At 46.4% G+C, this 21276-nt stretch overlaps 1 protein-coding gene across 1 annotated transcript in view; it reads left to right on the plus strand.

Moving 5' to 3' along the window:
• LOC110522711 (integrin alpha-V) overlaps positions 1-21276 on the plus strand; it is a 74122-nt gene that overhangs the window by 14987 nt on the left and 37859 nt on the right. The window contains exons 9-14 of the mRNA XM_036975326.1: positions 2019-2062; positions 2273-2329; positions 6945-6997; positions 10763-10968; positions 12904-13095; positions 15550-15595. Of these exons, the coding sequence (XP_036831221.1) occupies positions 2019-2062; positions 2273-2329; positions 6945-6997; positions 10763-10968; positions 12904-13095; positions 15550-15595 (598 nt within the window). The remainder of the gene's footprint in view (positions 1-2018; positions 2063-2272; positions 2330-6944; positions 6998-10762; positions 10969-12903; positions 13096-15549; positions 15596-21276) is intronic.

Here is a 21276-nt window from a genome sequence, read left to right on the forward strand (position 1 = left end):
ATCCCTTATTGTCCTATCACTATGGTCCCATCCCTTATTATCCTATCACTATGGTCCTATCACTATGGTCCCATCCCTTATTATCCTATCACTATGGTCCTATCACTATGGTCCCATCCCTTATTATCCTATCACTATGGTCCTATCATTATGGTCTCATCCCTTATTGTCCTATCACTATGGTCCCATCCCTTATTGTCCTATCACTATGGTCCCATCCCTTATTATCCTGTCACTATGGTCCTATCACTCTGGTCCCATCCCTTATTATCCTATCACTATGGTCCTATCACTATGGTCCCATCCCTTATTATCCTATCACTATGGTCCTATCATTATGGTCTCATCCCTTATTGTCCTATCACTATGGTCCCATCCCTTATTATCCTATCACTATGGTCCTATCACTATGGTCCCATCCCTTATTATCCTATCACTATGGTCCTATCATTATGGTCTCATCCCTTATTGTCCTATCACTATGGTCCCATCCCTTATTGTCCTATCACTATGGTCCTATCACTATGGTCCCATCCCTTATTATCCTATCACTATGGTCCTATCACTATGGTCCTATCACTATGGTCCCATGCCTTATTGTCCTATCACTATGGTTCTATCACTATGGTCCTATCACTATGGTCCTATCACTATGGTCCTATCACTATGGTCCCATGCCTTATTGTCCTATCACTATGGTTCTATCACTATGGTCCTATCACTATGGTCCCCTCTTCTATTGTCCTATCACTATGGTCCCATGCCTTATTATCCTATCACTATGGTCCTATCATTATGGTCTCATCCCTTATTGTCCTATCACTATGGTCCTATCACTATGGTCCCATCCCTTATTATCCTATCACTATGGTCCTATCACTATGGTCCCATGCCTTATTGTCCTATCACTATGGTCCTATCACTATGGTCCTATCACTATGGTCCTATCACTATGGTCCCATGCCTTATTGTCCTATCACTATGGTTCTATCACTATGGTCCTATCACTATGGTCCTATCACTATGGTCCCCTCCCCTATTGTCCTATCACTATGGTCTCATCCCTTATTGTCCTATCACTATGGTCCCATCCCTTATTGTCCTATCACTATGGTCCTATCACTATGGTCCCATCCCTTATTATCCTATCACTATGGTCCTATCACTGGTCCCATGCCTTATTATCCTATCACTATGGTCTCATCCCTTATTGTCCTATCACTATGGTCCCATCCCTTATTGTCCTATCACTATGGTCCTATCACTGGTCCCATGCCTTATTGTCCTATCACTATGGTCCCATGCCTTATTGTCCTATCACTATGGTCCTATCACTATGGTCCTATCACTATGGTCCTATCACTATGGTCCCCTCCCCTATTGTCCTATCACTATGGTCTCATCCCTTATTGTCCTATCACTATGGTCCCATGCCTTATTATCCTATCACTATGGTCCTATCACTATGGTCCCATCCCTTATTATCCTATCACTATGGTCCTATCACTATGGCCCCATGCCTTATTGTCCTATTACTATGGTCCCATCCTTTATTGTCCTATCACTATGGTCCTATCACTATGGTCCTATCACTATGGTCCCATCCTTTATTGTCCTATCACTATGGCCCCATGCCTTATTGTCCTATTACTATGGTCCTATCACTATTGTCCTATCACCATGGTCCTATCACTATGGTCCCATCCTTTATTGTCCTATCACTATGGCCCCATGCCTTATTGTCCTATCACTATGGCCCCATGCCTTATTGTCCTATTACTATGGTCCTATCACTATTGTCCTATCACTATGGTCCTATCACTATGGTCCCATCCTTTATTGTCCTATCACTATGGTCCTATTACTATGGTCCCATCCCTTATTGTCCTATTACTATGGTCCTATCACTATTGTCCTATCACTATGGTCCCATTCCTCATTGTCTATATAGAACATCTCAATGGTGATCTCATTCTAACACTGTAAGTGATTTCTGTTTTTTCTGTTCTGTTGTACAGACTATGTTACTGGGGTACCCAGGGGAGACAAAGCTCTGGGCTATGTAAGTATTATGAGCACTATAGAACTAGCCTTCATTTAACCTTCATTCATCCTGTCCTATGATGTGTGCTGTCGTCAGCTGTCAGCACACACAGACTGGATGACCAGGCTAACTATTATTATTATTATTATTATTAGAGTGTAAATCTGGGTAGAAAATGAAACTCAGTCAGTTAAATGGAGTCCGTTATTTGTTTTTGTTGCCATGTAGGTGAACATCTTCAATGGGAGGAACATGGAGTCAATGCTGAATTTCACAGGAACGCAGGTAAACTATGGCAGTGGTCTTACTGTGTCAAAGTGGTCAAACATATATCTATATTCCCCTCCAGTTTCCTTCATCTTCAGCCAATCACGTCATAAGGGGATGCTAGTGTCCTCTCACAGCCAGACCAAAGATATGCCTGGTCGTATTGCTTCCACAGTGGGCCGCTGTATGAGGCTGTGGAAGGTGAGCGAGACCAAAGAGATGCCTGGTCGTATCGCGTCCACAGTGGACCGCGGTCAAGTTACTGCCCTGCAGCTTGTCCTTTTTTTAAACAGCAAAAAAGTCCCCAATTTTTTTTTTTTACACTAATTTAGTCATCAGAGCTGATAAAGCGCGAGAGGAAGGAGAGGGTGCCGCTCTAGCGAGGGGACTGTACTGTACTGTACTGTAGTGTCGCAGGGAGGAGGGATAGATGGACGTGAGAGACGACAACCAACCAAGCCCGACTTTGCGCTATAATTAAGCTGCCATATCGCTATAGTTATTTATCATCCAATATGATTACTTAGGACCATAGCACTGCTTCCTGTCCCTCTGCGGACACCAACGTCATCCTGTTATTTGTTATTGAGCCCCGAGTTCACATCTGGAAGCTATTCACAGCACTGGAAGAAGAAAGATGTCAAAGCTGAGGAGTGGAGAGGAGAAAGAAGGGATTAGAGAGCAGAGAAGAACTCTGGCTACAGCTTGTTAACCTCGAGATGTGGAGATCAACGCCGCTGAGCTCTCTGACTGGCTACAGCTTGTTAACCTCGAGATGTGGAGATCAACGCTGCTGAGCTCTCTCACTGGCTACAGCTGGTTAACCTCGAGATGTGGAGATCAACGCCGCTGAGCTCTGACTGGCTACAGCTTGTTAACCTCGAGATGTGGAGATCAACGCCGCTGAGCTCTCTGACTGGCTACAGCTTGTTAACCTCGAGATGTGGAGATCAACGCCGCTGAGCTCTCTGACTGGCTACAGCTTGTTAACCTCGAGATGTGGAGATCAACGCCGCTGAGCTCTGACTGGCTACAGCTTGTTAACCTCGAGATGTGGAGATCAACGCCGCTGAGCTCTCTGACTGGCTACAGCTTGTTAACCTCGAGATGTGGAGATCAACGCCGCTGAGCTCTGACTGGCTACAGCTTGTTAACCTCGAGATGTGGAGATCAACGCCGCTGAGCTCTCTGACTGGCTACAGCTTGTTAACCTCGAGATGTGGAGATCAACGCCGCTGAGCTCTCTCACTGGCTACAGCTTGTTAACCTCGAGGTGTGGAGATCAACGCCGCTGAGCTCTGACTGGCTACAGCTTGTTAACCTCGAGATGTGGAGATCAACGCCGCTGAGCTCTCTGACTGGCTACAGCTTGTTAACCTCGAGATGTGGAGATCAACGCCGCTGAGCTCTCTGACTGGCTACAGCTTGTTAACCTCGAGATGTGGAGATCAACGCCGCTGAGCTCTGACTGGCTACAGCTTGTTAACCTCGAGATGTGGAGATCAACGCCGCTGAGCTCTCTCACTGGCTACAGCTTGTTAACCTCGAGGTGTGGAGATCAACGCTGCTGAGCTCTCTGACTGGCTACCAGCTAGTTACGCTAGCAGGCTAGGCTAACCTCGAGATGTGGAGATCAACGCCGCTGAGCTCTCTGACTGGCTACCAGCTAGTTACGCTAGCAGGCTAACCTCGAGATGTGGAGATCAACGCTGCTGAGCTCTCTCACTGGCTACAGCTGGTTAACCTCAAGATGTGGAGATCAACGCCGCTGAGCTCTGACTGGCTACAGCTTGTTAACCTCGAGATGTGGAGATCAACGCCGCTGAGCTCTCTGACTGGCTACAGCTTGTTAACCTCGAGATGTGGAGATCAACGCCGCTGAGCTCTCTGACTGGCTACAGCTTGTTAACCTCGAGATGTGGAGATCAACGCCGCTGAGCTCTGACTGGCTACAGCTTGTTAACCTCGAGATGTGGAGATCAACGCCGCTGAGCTCTCTGACTGGCTACAGCTTGTTAACCTCGAGATGTGGAGATCAACGCCGCTGAGCTCTCTGACTGGCTACAGCTTGTTAACCTCGAGGTGTGGAGATCAACGCCGCTGAGCTCTGACTGGCTACAGCTTGTTAACCTCGAGATGTGGAGATCAACGCCGCTGAGCTCTCTCACTGGCTACAGCTTGTTAACCTCGAGGTGTGGAGATCAACGCTGCTGAGCTCTCTGACTGGCTACCAGCTAGTTACGCTAGCAGGCTAGGCTAACCTCGAGATGTGGAGATCAACGCCGCTGAGCTCTCTGACTGGCTACCAGCTAGTTACGCTAGCAGGCTAACCTCGAGATGTGGAGATCAACGCTGCTGAGCTCTCTCACTGGCTACAGCTGGTTAACCTCAAGATGTGGAGATCAACGCCGCTGAGCTCTGACTGGCTACAGCTTGTTAACCTCGAGATGTGGAGATCAACGCCGCTGAGCTCTCTGACTGGCTACAGCTTGTTAACCTCGAGATGTGGAGATCAACGCCGCTGAGCTCTCTGACTGGCTACAGCTTGTTAACCTCGAGATGTGGAGATCAACGCCGCTGAGCTCTGACTGGCTACAGCTTGTTAACCTCGAGATGTGGAGATCAACGCCGCTGAGCTCTCTCACTGGCTACAGCTTGTTAACCTCGAGGTGTGGAGATCAACGCTGCTGAGCTCTCTGACTGGCTACCAGCTAGTTACGCTAGCAGGCTAGGCTAACCTCGAGATGTGGAGATCAACGCCGCTGAGCTCTCTGACTGGCTACCAGCTAGTTACGCTAGCAGGCTAACCTCGAGATGTGGAGATCAACGCTGCTGAGCTCTGACTGGCTACAGCTTGTTAACCTCGAGATGTGGAGATCAACGCTGCTGAGCTCTCTCACTGGCTACAGCTGGTTAACCTCAAGATGTGGAGATCAACGCCGCTGAGCTCTCTGACTGGCTACCAGCTAGTCACGCAAGCTAACGTTAGCAGGCTAGGCTAACCTCGAGATGTGGAGTTCAACGCCGCTGAGCTCTCTGACTAGCTACCAGCTAGTTACGCTAGCTAACGTTAGCAGGCTAGACTAACCTCAAGATGTGGAGATCAACGCCGCTGAGCTCTCTGACTGGCTACCAGCTAGTCACACAAGCTAACGTTAGCAGGCTAGACTAACCTCAAGATGTGGAGATCAACGCCGCTGAGCTCTCTGACTGGCTACCAGCTAGTTACGCTAGCTAACGTTAGCAGGCTAGGCTAATTGAAGCTGTATGTGCTTTCTCATCCTACATTTAAAAAATAAATAAAATGTTTAACCTTTTATTTAACTAGGCAAGTCAGTTAAGAATAAATTCTTATTTTCAATGACGGCCTAGGAACCGTTACAAATAACAATAACTCCATTCAGACAATTTAGTACCAGCCTACCTTTTGGCTCTTGGTTATTGTAGCCTGTTCCTTCTCCTTTTTAACTTTTTAATTCTGTCCTTTTAATTCCATCTTCCATTTATTTGAGATATCTCCTATCTTTTGCTACACGCGAAGCTGAGGCTCTATGACTGTAGCCTATTACCGCTTTGATGACTCATGATTTGGCCAACGACAAGCTACACGCGCCACGCTCTACTCTGGTGAAAAGCAAGAGCGACAGCATCGTCAATGATAACATTTCTCTCTCTACTGCAGCGGCCTGTTAGGATCTGTACGGGCCCTTCTGGACGAGTTAGTTTAAAAGTACACTTACCCGAGGAGACCCGTGACAATCAGAACCGACCCAGACCCGTAACGTTATTTAGAATTGTGGATCCGGACCCTCTCGGGTATTCTGGTACATGTTGATCCAAGAAAACCTGTAAGTCAGAGTGTTGAGTCTTTTCAGGAATACGACCCCCTCCTATCTCTCTCACACACACACACACACACACACACACACACACACACACACACACACACACACGTTAACAGCCTATACATCTCCAGACTCTTTTTCTCTGTTCTCCACGTAAACCATGAAACTGTGTGTGTGTGTGTGTGGGCCGACTCCGAGCCAACAGGACGGTAGAAATGCTGACATAATTTATATGCTTTTTGTTGTTTGACCGTTTCTCCTGGAATCCACCCACCTACACAGAGACATACGGAAACGGAGAAGAACTCTGATATACCACCTACTCTCTTTGTGCTGCTTTGTAGCTAGTTCTGCTTTGGATGCACTCATCATTTGTAGACTCACTGTTCTGTATACATGATGTGAGCTCGAAGGAATCAGTCCCCGTAACCGATGTGAAACGGCTAGCTAGCGTAGCGGGCGGGGGCGGCACTAATAGCGTTTCAGTCGGGGACGTCACTCGCTCCGAGGACCTTGGAAGTAGTTGTTCCCCCTTTGCTCTGCAAGGGCCGCGGCTTTTTGTGGAGCGATGGGGTAACGATGCTTCGTGGGGTGGCTGTTGTCGACGTGTGCAAGAGGGTCCCTGGTTCGAGCCCAGGTAGGGGGCGAGGAGATGAGACGGAAGCTAAACTGTTATATATGGAACTGTGGTAATTCATATTTCGATCCTGACGGTGGACTCTATGGAGAAATAGTGAGTAGGCTACACGATCTCTGGAAGATCTCATTGTATTTCTCTGTTTCCTCAGATGGCTGCCTACTTTGGCCATTCAGTGGCAGCGACCGACCTCAATAATGATGGGTAAGCAATGATGTTTCTGAAAAAATGGTTATTTGGATGCTGATTAGACGAGCAGCAATCCAAGCCGGGCTGTATTGGCCGTCACAGACACACCTAATGGCTGTACAGCGGGGGTTAATATATGCCTGGCATTTAGTTTGGTACAGCGGGGGTTAATATAAGCCTAGCATTTAGTTTGGTACAGTGGGGGTTAATATAAGCATTTAGTTTGGTACAGTGGGGGTTAATATAAGCATTTAGTTTGGTTCAGCGGGGGTTAATTTAAGCCTAGCATTTAGTTTGGTACAGCAGGGGTTAATATAAGCCTAGCATTTAGTTTGGTACAGCGGGGGTTAATATAAGCATTTAGTTTGGTACAGCGGGGGTTAATATAAGCATTTAGTTTGGTACAGCGGGGGTTAATATAAGCATTTAGTTTGGTACAGCAGGGGTTAATATAAGCATTTAGTTTGGTACAGCGGGGGTTAATATAAGCATTTAGTTTGGTACAGCGGGGTTAATATAAGCCCAGCATTTAGTTTGGTACAGCGGGGGTTAATATAAGCATTTAGTTTGGTACAGCGGGGGTTAATATAAGCATTTAGTTTGGTACAGCAGGGGTTAATATAAGCATTTAGTTTGGTACAGCGGGGGTTAATATAAGCATTTAGTTTGGTACAGCGGGGGTTAATATAAGCATTTAGTTTGGTACAGCGGGGTTAATATAAGCCCAGCATTTAGTTTGGTACAGCGGGGGTTAATATAAGCATTTAGTTTGGTACAGTGGGGGTTAATATAAGCATTTTGTTTGGTACAGTGGGGGTTAATATAAGCATTTAGTTTGGTACAGCAGGGGTTAATATCAGCATTTAGTTTGGTACAGCGGGGGTTAATATAAGCATTTAGTTTGGTACAGCGGGGGTTAATATAAGCCTAGCATTTAGTTTGGTACAGTGGGGGTTAATATAAGCATTTAGTTTGGTACAGTGGGGGTTAATATAAGCCTAGCATTTAGTTTGGTACAGCGGGGGTTAATATAAGCATTTAGTTTGGTACAGCGGGGGTTAATATAAGCCTAGCATTTAGTTTGGTACAGCGGGGGTTAATTTAAGCCTAGCATTTAGTTTGGTACAGCGGGGGTTAATATAAGCCTAGCATTTAGTTTGGTACAGCGGGGGTTAATTTAAGCCTAGCATTTAGTTTGGTACAGCGGGGGTTAATTTAAGCCTAGCATTTAGTTTGGTACAGCGGGGGTTAATATAAGCCTAGCATTTAGTTTGGTACAGCGGGGGTTAATTTAAGCCTAGCATTTAGTTTGGTACAGCGGGGGTTAATTTAAGCCTAGCATTTAGTTTGGTACAGCGGGGGTTAATTTAAGCCTAGCATTTAGTTTGGTACAGCGGGGGTTAATTTTTAGCCTAGCATTTAGTTTGGTACAGCGGGGGTTAATATAAGCATTTAGTTTGGTACAGTGGGGGTTAATATAAGCATTTAGTTTGGTACAGCGGGGGTTAATATAAGCCTAGCATTTAGTTTGGTACAGCGGGGGTTAATTTAAGCCTAGCATTTAGTTTGGTACAGCGGGGGTTAAAATAAGCATTTAGTTTGGTACAGTGGGGGTTAATATAAGCATTTAGTTTGGTACAGTGGGGGTTAATATAAGCATTTAGTTTGGTACAGCGGGGGTTAATATAAGCATTTAGTTTGGTACAGTGGGGGTTAATATAAGCATTTAGTTTGGTACAGCGGGGGTTAATATAAGCATTTAGTTTGGTACAGTGGGGGTTAATATAAGCATTTAGTTTGGTACAGTGGGGGTTAATATAAGCATTTAGTTTGGTACAGTGGGGGTTAATATGAGCATTTAGTTTGGTACTGCGGGGGTTAATATAAGCCTAGCATTTAGTTTGGTACAGTGGGGGTTAATATAAGCATTTAGTTTGGTACAGCGGCGGTTAATATAAGCATTTAGTTTGGTACAGCGGGGTTAATATAAGCCTAGCATTTAGTTTGGTACAGTGGGGGTTAATATGAGCATTTAGTTTGGTACTGCGGGGGTTAATATAAGCCTAGCATTTAGTTTGGTACAGTGGGGGTTAATATGAGCATTTAGTTTGGTACTGCGGGGGTTAATATAAGCCTAGCATTTAGTTTGGTACAGCAGGGGTTAATATAAGCATTTAGTTTGGTACAGCGGGGGTTAATATAAGCATTTAGTTTGGTACAGCGGGGGTTAATATAAGCATTTAGTTTGGTACAGTGGGGGTTAATATTAGCCTAGCATTTAGTTTGGTACAGCGGGGGTTAATATAAGCATTTAGTTTGGTACAGTGGGGGTTAATATAAGCATTTAGTTTGGTACAGTGGGGGTTAATATGAGCATTTAGTTTGGTACTGCGGGGGTTAATATAAGCCTAGCATTTAGTTTGGTACAGTGGGGGTTAATATAAGCATTTAGTTTGGTACAGCGGGGGTTAATATAAGCATTTAGTTTGGTATAGCGGGGGTTAATATAAGCATTTAGTTTGGTACAGCGGGGGTTAATATAAGCATTTAGTTTGGTACAGCGGGGGTTAATATTAGCCTAGCATTTAGTTTGGTACAGCGGGGGTTAATATCAGCATTTAGTTTGGTACAGCGGGGGTTAATATGAGTCAGGCATTTAGTTTGGTACAGCGGGGGTTAATATAAGCATTTAGTTTGGTACAGCGAGGGTTAATTTAAGCATTTAGTTTGGTACAGCGGGGGTTAATATGAGTCAGGCATTTAGTTTGGTATTCCCTCCCTGTTTGTCTTTCCCCCCCTCTTTGTTTCCTAATGAACACAACCCTTCTTCAGGATATGTATTAATGGTAAAGAGAGCTTTTAGAAGTGTTGGGATCCGCTCAAGGCATTTAGACTTTCATGTCCTGTTGCAGTGTTAATTTATCTCAAGAAGATGACAGGCCGGTTAATTATACAGCCGTCATGGCTTCACGTCCTCTCCTGAGTCCGGGCTGCTTTCAGATGAAATAGTTACAGTTTACCATCCATACTTTTTAATATGATGAATACATATTTACTCACTCTAAATAAATACACACAGATGCAGCTGTAATATCTGGGCTGATTTTTAAAGTAGAGTTATGTCATACCATTCGTGCTTCAGTTGCAGTGCCAATATCACTTAGGGGACATTTTTGAAAATGTTGTGGAGATCAAGTCCATAAAAGCCCAAATATTGTACATGGTCAATTGTAAGACAAAAAAACAAAGAAGAAGAGTTGGTTTCATAAAACAAATGAATTACTATTTCTGGACTAAATAAACACTTTCAATGGAGAGTCCATATTGAACAGGTTTCATAGTACCGGGCTTAGTCTATGTTCGGGAAACCAGCCCAAAATGTTATTAAAAAGAGGGGGTACTTTATATCTCATAGAAATATCCGTCTCTGTCTGAGCCTGAGCATTTAGTTAAAGTACATATCGCTGTGTTATTTTTAGTGCTGCAAAATACCATGAATTTTGAACCTTTTATTTCAACTCAACAAATTCTTATTTACAATGACGGCTCACCCCCCCCCGGAACAAAACCCAGGACGACGCTGGGACAATTGTGCGCCAGCCCTATGGGACTCCCAATCACGTAATCGAACCAGGGTGTCTTTAGGGTGTCTTTAGGGTGTCTTTAGTGACGCCTCAAGCACTGAGATGCAGTGCCTTTTTTACCATGAATTAGTCGTCCACTATTGGAAGTTTATCTTCTGTTAGTGTAAACCCTAATCATGTCTCTGTCTCTCCTCAGGCTGGTGGATCTGTTTGTAGGGGCCCCTCTGTTCATGGACCGTGGTAGTGATGGGAAGCTGAGGGAGGTGGGCCAGGTGTCTGTGTTCCTGGGGAAGGGAGGCTTCTCCTTCAACACACCCATCACACTGAGTGGGACAGAGATCTACTCACGCTTCGGCAGTTCTATCGCCACCCTGGGGGACCTGGATATGGATGGCTTCAACGGTATGTATGAGGTCTCAACGGGGTGTATGAGGTCTTAACGGTATGTATGATGCCTCAACGGTATGTATGTATGAGGCCTCAACGGTATGTATGAGGTCTCAACGGTATGTATGAGGTCTTAACGGTATGTATGATGCCTCAACGGTATGTATGTATGAGGCCTCAACGGTATGTATGAGGTTTTAACGGTATGTATGAGGTCTCAACGGTATGTATGAGGTCTCAACGGTATGTATGAGGTCTCAACGGTATGTATGAGGTCTTAACGGTATGTATGATGCCTCAACGGTATGTATGTATGAGGCCTCAACGGTATGTATGAGGTTTTAACGGTATGTATGAGGCCTCAACGGTATGTATGAGGTTTTAACGGTATGTATGAGGCCTCAACGGTATGTATGAGGTTTTAACGGTATGTATGAGGCCTCAACGGTATGTATGAGGTTTTAACGGTATGTATGAGTTCTCAACGGTATGTATGATGCCTCAACGGTATGTATGAGGTCTTAACGGTATGTATGATGCCTCAACGGTATGTATGTATGAGGCCTCAACGGTATGTATGAGGTTTTAACGGTATGTATGAGGCCTCAACGGAATGTATGAGGCCTCAACGGTATGTATGAGGCCTTAACGGTATGTATGTATGTATGTATGTATGTATGAGGTCTTAACGGAATGTATGTATGAGGTCTTAACGGTATGTATGAGGTCTCAACGGTATGTATGATGCCTCAACGGTATGTATGTATGAGGCCTCAACGGTATGTATGAGGTTTTAACGGTATGTATGAGGCCTCAACGGTATGTATGAGGTTTTAACGGTATGTATGAGTTCTCAACGGTATGTATGATGCCTCAACGGTATGTATGAGGTCTTAACGGTATGTATGATGCCTCAACGGTATGTATGTATGAGGCCTCAACGGTATGTATGAGGTTTTAACGGTATGTATGAGGCCTCAACGGAATGTATGAGGCCTCAACGGTATGTATGAGGCCTTAACGGTATGTATGTATGTATGAGGCCTCAACGGTATGTATGAGGCCTTAACGGTATGTATGTATGTATGTATGTATGTATGAGGTCTTAACGGAATGTATGTATGAGGTCTTAACGGTATGTATGAGTCCTCAACTGTATGTATGTATGTATGTATGTATGTATGTATGTATGTATGTATGAGGTCTTAACGGTATGTATGTATGTATGTATGTATGTGGTCTTAACTGTATGTATGTATGTATGTATGTATGTATGTATGTATGTATGAGGTCTTAACGATATGTATGTATGTATGTATGTATGTGGTCTTAACGGTATGTATGTATGTATGTATGTATGTATGTATGTATGTATGTATGTGGTCTTAACTGTATGTATGTATGTATGTATGTATGTATGTATGTATGTATGCGGTCTTAACGGTATGTATGTATGAGGCCTTAACGGTATGTATGAGGCCTTAACGGTATGTATGAGGCCTTAGCGGTATGTATGAGTCCTCAACTGTATGTATGTATGAGGTCTTAACGGTATGTATGTATGTATGAGGCCTCAACGGTATGTATGAGGTCTTAACGGTATGTATGTATGAGGCCTCAACGGTATGTATGAGGTCTTAACGGTATGTATGTATGAGGCCTCAACGGTATGTATGAGGCCTCAACGGTATGTATGAGGTCTCAACGGTATGTATGAGGTCTCAACGGTATGTATGAGTCCTCAACGGTATGTATGAGTCCTCAACGGTATGTATGAGTCCTCAACGGTATGTATGAGGTCTCAACGGTATGTATGAGGTCTCAACGGTATGTATGAGTCCTCAACGGTATGTATGAGGCCAACTCGGGGAGATTCCCTGGTTTGAAGACAAAGGCCAAACCACCATGAAGGGTTGTTAGTGATCTTCCTGTAATGTTTCTCTGTTCCAGACATTGCCATAGCTGCACCCTACGGCGGGCCGAAGCACAGGGGCCTAGTGTACATCCACAATGGGAGGGCTGCAGGGCCTGACCCAGTGCCTTCTCAGGTCCTAGTGGGGAGGTGGGCCTCCTCTTACATGCCCCCCAGCTTTGGATACTCCCTGCACGGAGCCACCGATATTGACCAGAATGGATACCCAGGTAGTTTGATACTAGAAAGATTACCCAGGTAGTTTGATACTAGAATACATACCCAGATAGTTTGATACTAGAATGGCTACCCAGGTAGTTTGATACTAGAATGGATACCCAGGTAGTTTGATTCTAGAATGGATACCCAGGTAGTTTGATACTAGAATGGATACCCAGATAGTTTGATACTAGAATGGATACCCAGGTAGTTTGATACTAGAATGGATACCCAGGTAGTTTGATACTAGAATAGATACCCAGGTAGTTTGATACTAGAATAGATACCCAGGTAGTTTGATACTAGAATACATACCCAGGTAGTTTGATACTAGAATGGCTACCCAGGTAGGTTTGATACTAGAATGGATACCCAGGTAGTTTGATACTAGAATGGCTACCCAGGTAGTTTGATACTAGAATGGTTACCCAGGTAGTTTGATACTAGAATGGATACCCAGGTAGTTTCATACTAGAATAGATACCCAGGTAGTTTGATACTAGAATAGATACCCAGGTAGTTTGATACTAGAATGGATACCCAGGTAGTTTCATACTAGAATAGATACCCAGGTAGTTTGATACTAGAATGGATACCCAGGTAGTTTGATACTAGAATAGATACCCAGGTAGTTTCATACCAAAATACATACCCAGGTAGTTTGATACTAGAATAGATACCCAGGTAGTTTGATACTAGATTGGATACCCAGGTAGGTTGATACTAGAATAGATACCCAGGTAGTTTGATACTAGAATGGATACCCAGGTAGTTTGATACTAGAAGAGATACCCAGGTAGTTTCATACTAGAATGGATACACAGGTAGTTTCATACTAGAATGGATACCCAGGTAGTTTGATACTAGAATGGATACCCAGGTAGTTTGATACTAGAAGATATACCCAGGTAGTTTCATACTAGAATGGATACACAGGTAGTTTCATACTAGAATGGATACCCAGGTAGTTTGATACTAGAATGGATACACAGGTAGTTTCATACTAGAATGGATACCCAGGTAGTTTGATACTAGAATGGATACCCAGGTAGCTTCGTACTAGATTGGATACCCAGGTAGGTTGATACTAGAATGGATACCCAGGTGTAGTTAGGGGAAGTATGAGTGTTGTTGAAAGGCGTTAGGAAGTTAAGCTCTGCTAGTATTTTCCTAGGTTTGTGGTGACTGAATGCCTACAGATTTGGCTCTTACTTGGCAAAAAAAGTAAAACATAAAGGATTTGATTACGAGGCTTGTTGCTTAGTAAGCCCACTGGCATTATACTGATGTTTTTCTCTCCACTGTCTCGCTCTCCTCTCTCTCTCTCTCCCCTCTCTTTCTCTCTCTCCCCTCTCTCTCTCTCGCGCTCTCCTCTCTCTCTCGCGCTCTCCTCTCTCTCTCGCACTCTCCCCTCTCTCTCTCTCTCTCTCTCTCTCTCTCCCCTCTCTCTCGCTCTCTCCCCTCTCTCTCGCTCTCTCCCCTCTCTCTCGCTCTCCCCTCTCTCTCCTGACTCTCTGTCTCTCTGTCTCCATCTCTCTCTCTCTCTCTCCCCTTCTCTCCCCATCTCTCTCTTTCCCACCCCCCTCTCTCTCCCTCTCCCCTCTGTCTCTGTCTCTCTCTCGCTCTCCCCTCTCTCTCGCTCTCCCCTCTCGCTCTCCTCTCTCTCTCCTCTCCCCCCTCTCCCCTATCTCCCTCTCTCTCCTCTCCCCCCTCTCCCCTCTCTCCCCCTCTCCCCTCCCCCTCTCTCTCTCTCCCCTCTCTCCCCTCTCTCTCTCCTCTCTCTCTCCCCTCTCCCCCCTCTGTCTCTCTCCTCTCCCCCCTCTGTCTCTCTCCTCTCCCCCCTCTGTCTCTCTCCTCTCCCCCCTCTGTCTCTCTCTCCTCTCCCCTCTCTGTCTCTCTCTCCTCTCCCCTCTGTCTCTCTCTCCTCTCCCCCCTCTCTCTCTCTCCTCTCCCCTCTCTGTCTCTCTCTCCTCTCCCCTCTCCCCTCTCTGTCTCTCTCCCCTCTCCCCTCTCTGTCTCTCTCTCCTCTCCCCTCTCTGTCTCTCTCCTCTCCCCCCTCTGTCTCTCTCTCCTCTCCCCTCTCTATCTCTCTCTCCTCTCCCCTCTATCTCTCTCTCCTCTCCCCCCTCTCTCTCCTCTCCCCTCTCTGTCTCTCTCTCCTCTCCCCTCTCTGTCTCTCTCTCCTCTCCCCTCTCTGTCTCTCTCTCCTCTCCCCTCTCTGTCTCTCTCTCCTCTCCCCCCTCTGTCTCTCTCTCCTCTCCCCTCTCTGTCTCTCTCTCCTCTCCCCTCTCTGCCTCTCTCTCCTCTCCCCTCTCTGTCTCTCTCTCCTCTCCCCTCTCTGTCTCTCTCTCCTCTCCCCCCTCTGTCTCTCTCTCCTCTCCCCTCTCTGTCTCTCTCTCCTCTCCCCCCTCTGTCTCTCTCTCCTCTCCCCCCTCTCTACCTCTCTATCTGTCTCTCCACCACAGACTTAATAGTGGGTGTATTTGGTGCAGACAAAGCTGTTCTATACAGGTACAGTAGTGCTGTGGCTTCCTTTCTTTGATGTTCCACGTGCCTTCAATGTACCGTGCCTTCAATGTACCGTGCCATCAATGTACCGTGCCTTCAATGTACCGTGCCTTCAATGTACCGTGCCATCAATGTACCGTGCCATCAATGTACCGTGCCTTCAATGTACCGTGCCTTCAATGTACCGTGCCTTCAATGTACCGTGCCATCAATGTACCGTGCCATCAATGTACCGTGCCTTCAATGTACCGTGCCATCAATGTACCGTGCATTCAATGTACCGTGCCTTCAATGTACCGTGCCTTCAATGTACCGTGCCATCAATGTACCGTGCCATCAATGTACCGTGCCATCAATGTACCGTGCCTTCAATGTACCGTGCCTTCAATGTACCGTGCCATCAATGTACCGTGCCATCAATGTACCGTGCCTTCAATGTACCGTGCCATCAATGTACCGTGCCATCAATGTACCGTGCCATCAATGTACCGTGCCTTCAATGTACCGTGCCATCAATGTACCGTGCCATCAATGTACCGTGCCTTCAATGTACCGTGCCATCAATGTACCGTGCCTTCAATGTACCGTGCCATCAATGTACCGTGCCTTCAATGTACCGTGCCATCAATGTACCGTGCCATCAATGTACCGTGCCTTCAATGTACCGTGCCATCAATGTACCGTGCCATCAATGTACCGTGCCTTCAATGTACCGTGCCATCAATGTACCGTGCCATCAATGTACCGTGCCATCAATGTACCGTGCCTTCAATGTACCGTGCCTTCAATGTACCGTGCCTTCAATGTACCGTACTTTATGATCCTGAAGTCACCATCCAAGGTGTTTTATATTAAAGTAACCCACGTGGTTTATATGAATCTAAAGTAACCCACGTGGTTTATATGAATCTAAAGGAACCCACGTGGTTTATATGAATCTAAAGTAACCCACGTGGTTTATATGAATCTAAAGTAACCCACGTGGTTTATATGAATCTAAAGGAACCCACGTGGTTTATATGAATCTAAAGGAACCCACGTGGTTTATATGAATCTAAAGGAACCCACGTGGTTTATATGAATCTAAAGGAACCCACGTGGTTTATATGAATCTAAAGGAACCCACGTGGTTTATATGAATCTAAAGGAACCCACGTGGTTTATATGAATCTAAAGTAACCCACGTGGTTTAAATTAATCTAAAGTAACCCACGTGGTTTATATGAATCTAAAGGAACCCACGTGGTTTATATGAATCTAAAGTAACCCACGTGGTTTAAATTAATCTAAAGTAACCCACGTGGTTTACAGTGGGGCAAAAAAGTATTTAGTCAGCCACCAATTGTGCAAGTTCTCCCACTTAAAAAAGATGAGAGGCCTGTAATTTTCATCATAGGTACACTTCAACTATGACAGACAAAATGAGGAGAAAAAAAAAAATCCAGAAAATCACATTGTAGGATTTTTAATGAATTTATTTGCAAATTATGGTGGAAAATAAGTATTTGGTCACCTACAAACAAGCAAGATTTCTGGCTCTCACAGACCTGTAACTTCTTATTTAAGAGGCTCCTCTGTCCTCCACTCATTACCTGTATTAATGGCACCTGTTTGAACTTGTTATCAGTATAAAAGACACCTGTCCACAACCTCAAACAGTCACACTCCAAACTCCACTATGGCCAAGACCAAAGAGCTGTCAAAGGACACCAGGAACAAAATTGTAGACCTGCACCAGGCTGGGAAGACTGAATCTGCAATAGGTAAGCAGCTTGGTTTGAAGAAATCAACTGTGGGAGCAATTATTAGGAAATGGAAGACATACAAGACCACTGATAATCTCCCTCGATCTGGGGCTCCACGCAAGATCTCACGCCGTGGGGTCAAAATGATCACAAGAACGGTGAATAAAAATCCCAGAACCACGCGGGGGGACCTAGTGAATGACCTGCAGAGAGCTGGGACCAAAGTAACAAAGCCTACCATCAGTAACACTACACCGCCAGGGACTCAAATCCTGCAGTGCCAGACGTGTCCCCCTGCTTAAGCCAGTACATGTCCAGGCCCGTCTGAAGTTTGCTAGAGAGCATTTGGATGATCCAGAAGAAGATTGGGAGAATGTCATATGGTCAGGTGAAACCAAAATATAACTTTTTGGTAAAAACACAACTCTTCATGTTTGGAGGACAAAGAATGCTGAGTTGCATCCAAAGAACACCATACCTACTGTGAAGCATGGGTGTGGAAACATCATGCTTTGGGGCTGTTTCTCTGTAAAGGGACCAGGACGACTGATCCGTGTAAAGGAAAGAATGAATGGGGCCATGTATCGTGAGTTTTGAGTGAAAACCTCCTTCCATCAGCAAGGGCATAGAAGACGAAACGTGGCTGGGTCTTTCAGCATGACAATGATCCCAAACACACCGCCCGGGCAACGAAGGAGTGGCTTCGTAAGAAGCATTTCAAGGTCCTGGAGTGGCCTAGCCAGTCTCCAGATCTCAACCCCATAGAAAATCTTTGGAGGGAGTTGAAAGTTCATGTTGCCTAGCAAAAAGCCCCAAAACATCACTACTCTAGAGGAGATCTGCATGGAGGAATGGGCCAAAATACCAGCAACTGTGTGAAAACCTTGTGAAGACTTACAGGAAACGTTTGACCTCTGTCATTGCCAACAAAGGGTATATCACAAAGTATTGAGATAAACTTTTGTTATTGACCAAGTACTTATTTTCCACCATAATTTGCAAATAAATTCATAAAAAAATCCTACAATGTGATTTTCTGGATTTCTTTTCTCATTTTGTCTGTCATAGTTGAATTGTACCTATGATGAAAATTACAGGCCTCTCTCATCTTTTTAAGTGGGAGAACTTGCACAATTGGTGGCTGACTAAATACTTTTTTTGCCCCACTGTATATGAATCTAAAGTAACCCACATGGTTTATATGAATCTAAAGGAACCCACGTGGTTTATATGAATCTAAAGGAACCCACGTAGTTTATATGAATCTAAAGTAACCCACGTGGTTTATATGAATCTAAAGGAACCCACGTGGTTTATATGAATCTAAAGGAACCCACGTAGTTTATATGAATCTAAAGTAACCCACATGTTGCATACTCTGTATGCAATGTTGAATTGATCCTGTCAGGATAGATCTCCCCCTGTGAGTTGGCTGCCTGGCTGGTTGTCTGTCAGGATAGATCTCCCTCTGTGAGCTGGCTGGCTGTCAGGATAGATCTCCCTCTGTGAGTTTGTTGGCTGGCTGTCAGGATAGATCTCCCCCTGTGAGCTGGCTGGCTGTCAGGATAGATCTCCCCCTGTGAGCTGGCTGTCAGGATAGATCTCCCCCTGTGAGCTGGCTGTCAGGATAGATCTCACCCTGCGAGCTGGCTGTCAGGATAGATCTCCCCCTGTGAGCTGGCTGTCAGGATAGATCTCCCCCTGTGAGCTGGCTGGCTGTCAGGATAGATCTCCCCCTGTGAGCTGGCTGGCTGGCTGTCAGGATAGATCTCCCCCTGTGAGCTGGCTGGCTGGCTGTCAGGATAGATCTCCCCCTGTGAGCTGGCTGTCAGGATAGATCTCCCCCTGTGAGCTGGCTGGCTGTCAGGATAGATCTCCCCCTGTGAGCTGGCTGGCTGTCAGGATAGATCTCCCCCTGTGAGCTGGCTGTCAGGATAGATCTCCCCCTGTGAGCTGGCTGTCAGGATAGATCTCCCCCTGTGAGCTGTCTGTCAGGATAGATCTCCCCCTGTGAGCTGGCTGTCAGGATAGATCTCCCCCTGTGAGCTGGCTGTCAGGATAGATCTCCCCCTGTGAGCTGTCTGTCAGGATAGATCTCCCCCTGTGAGCTGGCTGTCAGGATAGATCTCCCCCTGTAAGCTGGCTGTCTGTCAGGATAGATCTCCCCGTGTGAGCTGGCTGTCTGTCAGGATAGATCTCCCCCTGTGAGCTGTCTGTCAGGATAGATCTCCCTCTGTGAGCTGGCTGGCTGTCTGTCAGGATAGATCTCCCCCTGTGAGCTGTCTGTCAGGATAGATCTCCCCCTGTGGGCTGGCTGTCTGTCTGTCAGGATAGATCTCCCCCTGTGAGCTGGCTGGCTGTCTGTCAGGATAGATCTCCCCCTGTGAGCTGGCTGGCTGGCTGTCAGGATAGATCTCCCCCTGTGAGCTGTCTGTCAGGATAGATATCCCCCTGTGAGCTGTCTGTCAGGATAGATCTCCCCCTGTGAGCTGGCTGTCTGTCAGGATAGATCTCCCCCTGTGAGCTGTCTATCAGGATAGATCTCCCCCTGTGAGCTGGCTGGCTGTCTGTCAGGATAGATCTCCCCCTGTGAGCTGTCTGTCAGGATAGATCTCCCCCTGTGGGCTGGCTGTCTGTCTGTCAGGATAGATCTCCCCCTGTGAGCTGGCTGGCTGTCTGTCAGGATAGATCTCCCCCTGTGAGCTGGCTGGCTGGCTGTCAGGATAGATCTCCCCCTGTGAGCTGTCTGTCAGGATAGATCTCCCCCTGTGAGCTGGCTGTCAGGATAGATCTCAACCTGTGAGCTGTCTGTCAGGATAGATCTCCCCCTGTGAGCTGTCTATCAGGATAGATCTCCCCCTGTGAGCTGGCTGGCTGTCTGTCAGGATAGATCTCCCCCTGTGAGCTGTCTGTCAGGATAGATCTCCCCCTGTGGGCTGGCTGTCTGTCTGTCAGGATAGATCTCCCCCTGTGAGCTGGCTGGCTGTCTGTCAGGATAGATCTCCCCCTGTGAGCTGTCTGTCAGGATAGATCTCCCCCTGTGAGCTGTCTGTCAGGATAGATCTCCCCCTGTGAGCTGGCTGTCAGGATAGATCTCAACCTGTGAGCTGTCTGTCAGGATAGATCTCCCCCTGTGAGCTGTCTATCAGGATAGATCTCCCCCTGTGAGCTGGCTGGCTGTCTGTCAGGATAGATCTCCCCCTGTGAGCTGTCTGTCAGGATAGATCTCCCCCTGTGGGCTGGCTGTCTGTCTGTCAGGATAGATCTCCCCCTGTGAGCTGGCTGGCTGGCTGTCAGGATAGATCTCCCCCTGTGAGCTGTCTGTCAGGATAGATCTCCCCCTGTGAGCTGTCTGTCAGGATAGATCTCCCCCTGTGAGCTGTCTGTCAGGATAGATCTCAACCTGTGAGCTGTCTGTCAGGATAGATCTCCCCCTGTGGGCTGGCTTTCTGTCTGTCAGGATAGATCTCCCCCTGTGAGCTGGCTGGCTGTCAGGATAGATCTCCCCCTGTGAGCTGTCTGTCAGGATAGATCTCCCCCTGTGAGCTGTCTGTCAGGATAGATCTCCCCCTGTGAGCTGTCTGTCAGGATAGATCTCCCCTGTGAGCTGGCTGGCTGTCTGTCAGGATAGATCTCCCCTGTGAACTGGCTGTCAGGATAGATCTCCCCTGTGAGCTGGCTGGCTGTCTGTCAGGATAGATCTCCCCTGTGAGCTGTCTGTCAGGATAGATCTCCCCCTGTGAGCTGTCTGTCAGGATAGATCTCCCCTGTGAGCTGGCTGGCTGTCTGTCAGGATAGATCTCCCCTGTGAGCTGGCTGGCTGTCTGTCAGGATAGATCTCCCCTGGGCTTTTAGAAGTCTTCCATAAAAAAGGAAAGAAGACAGCAGCACCTTTCGACCTTAGTCTAAACATGTGTCCCAAATTGCACCCTATTCCCT

Source organism: Oncorhynchus mykiss, chromosome 3, assembly GCF_013265735.2.
Source record: "Oncorhynchus mykiss isolate Arlee chromosome 3, USDA_OmykA_1.1, whole genome shotgun sequence".
In the NCBI taxonomy this organism is placed as follows: Eukaryota; Metazoa; Chordata; class Actinopteri; order Salmoniformes; family Salmonidae; genus Oncorhynchus; species Oncorhynchus mykiss.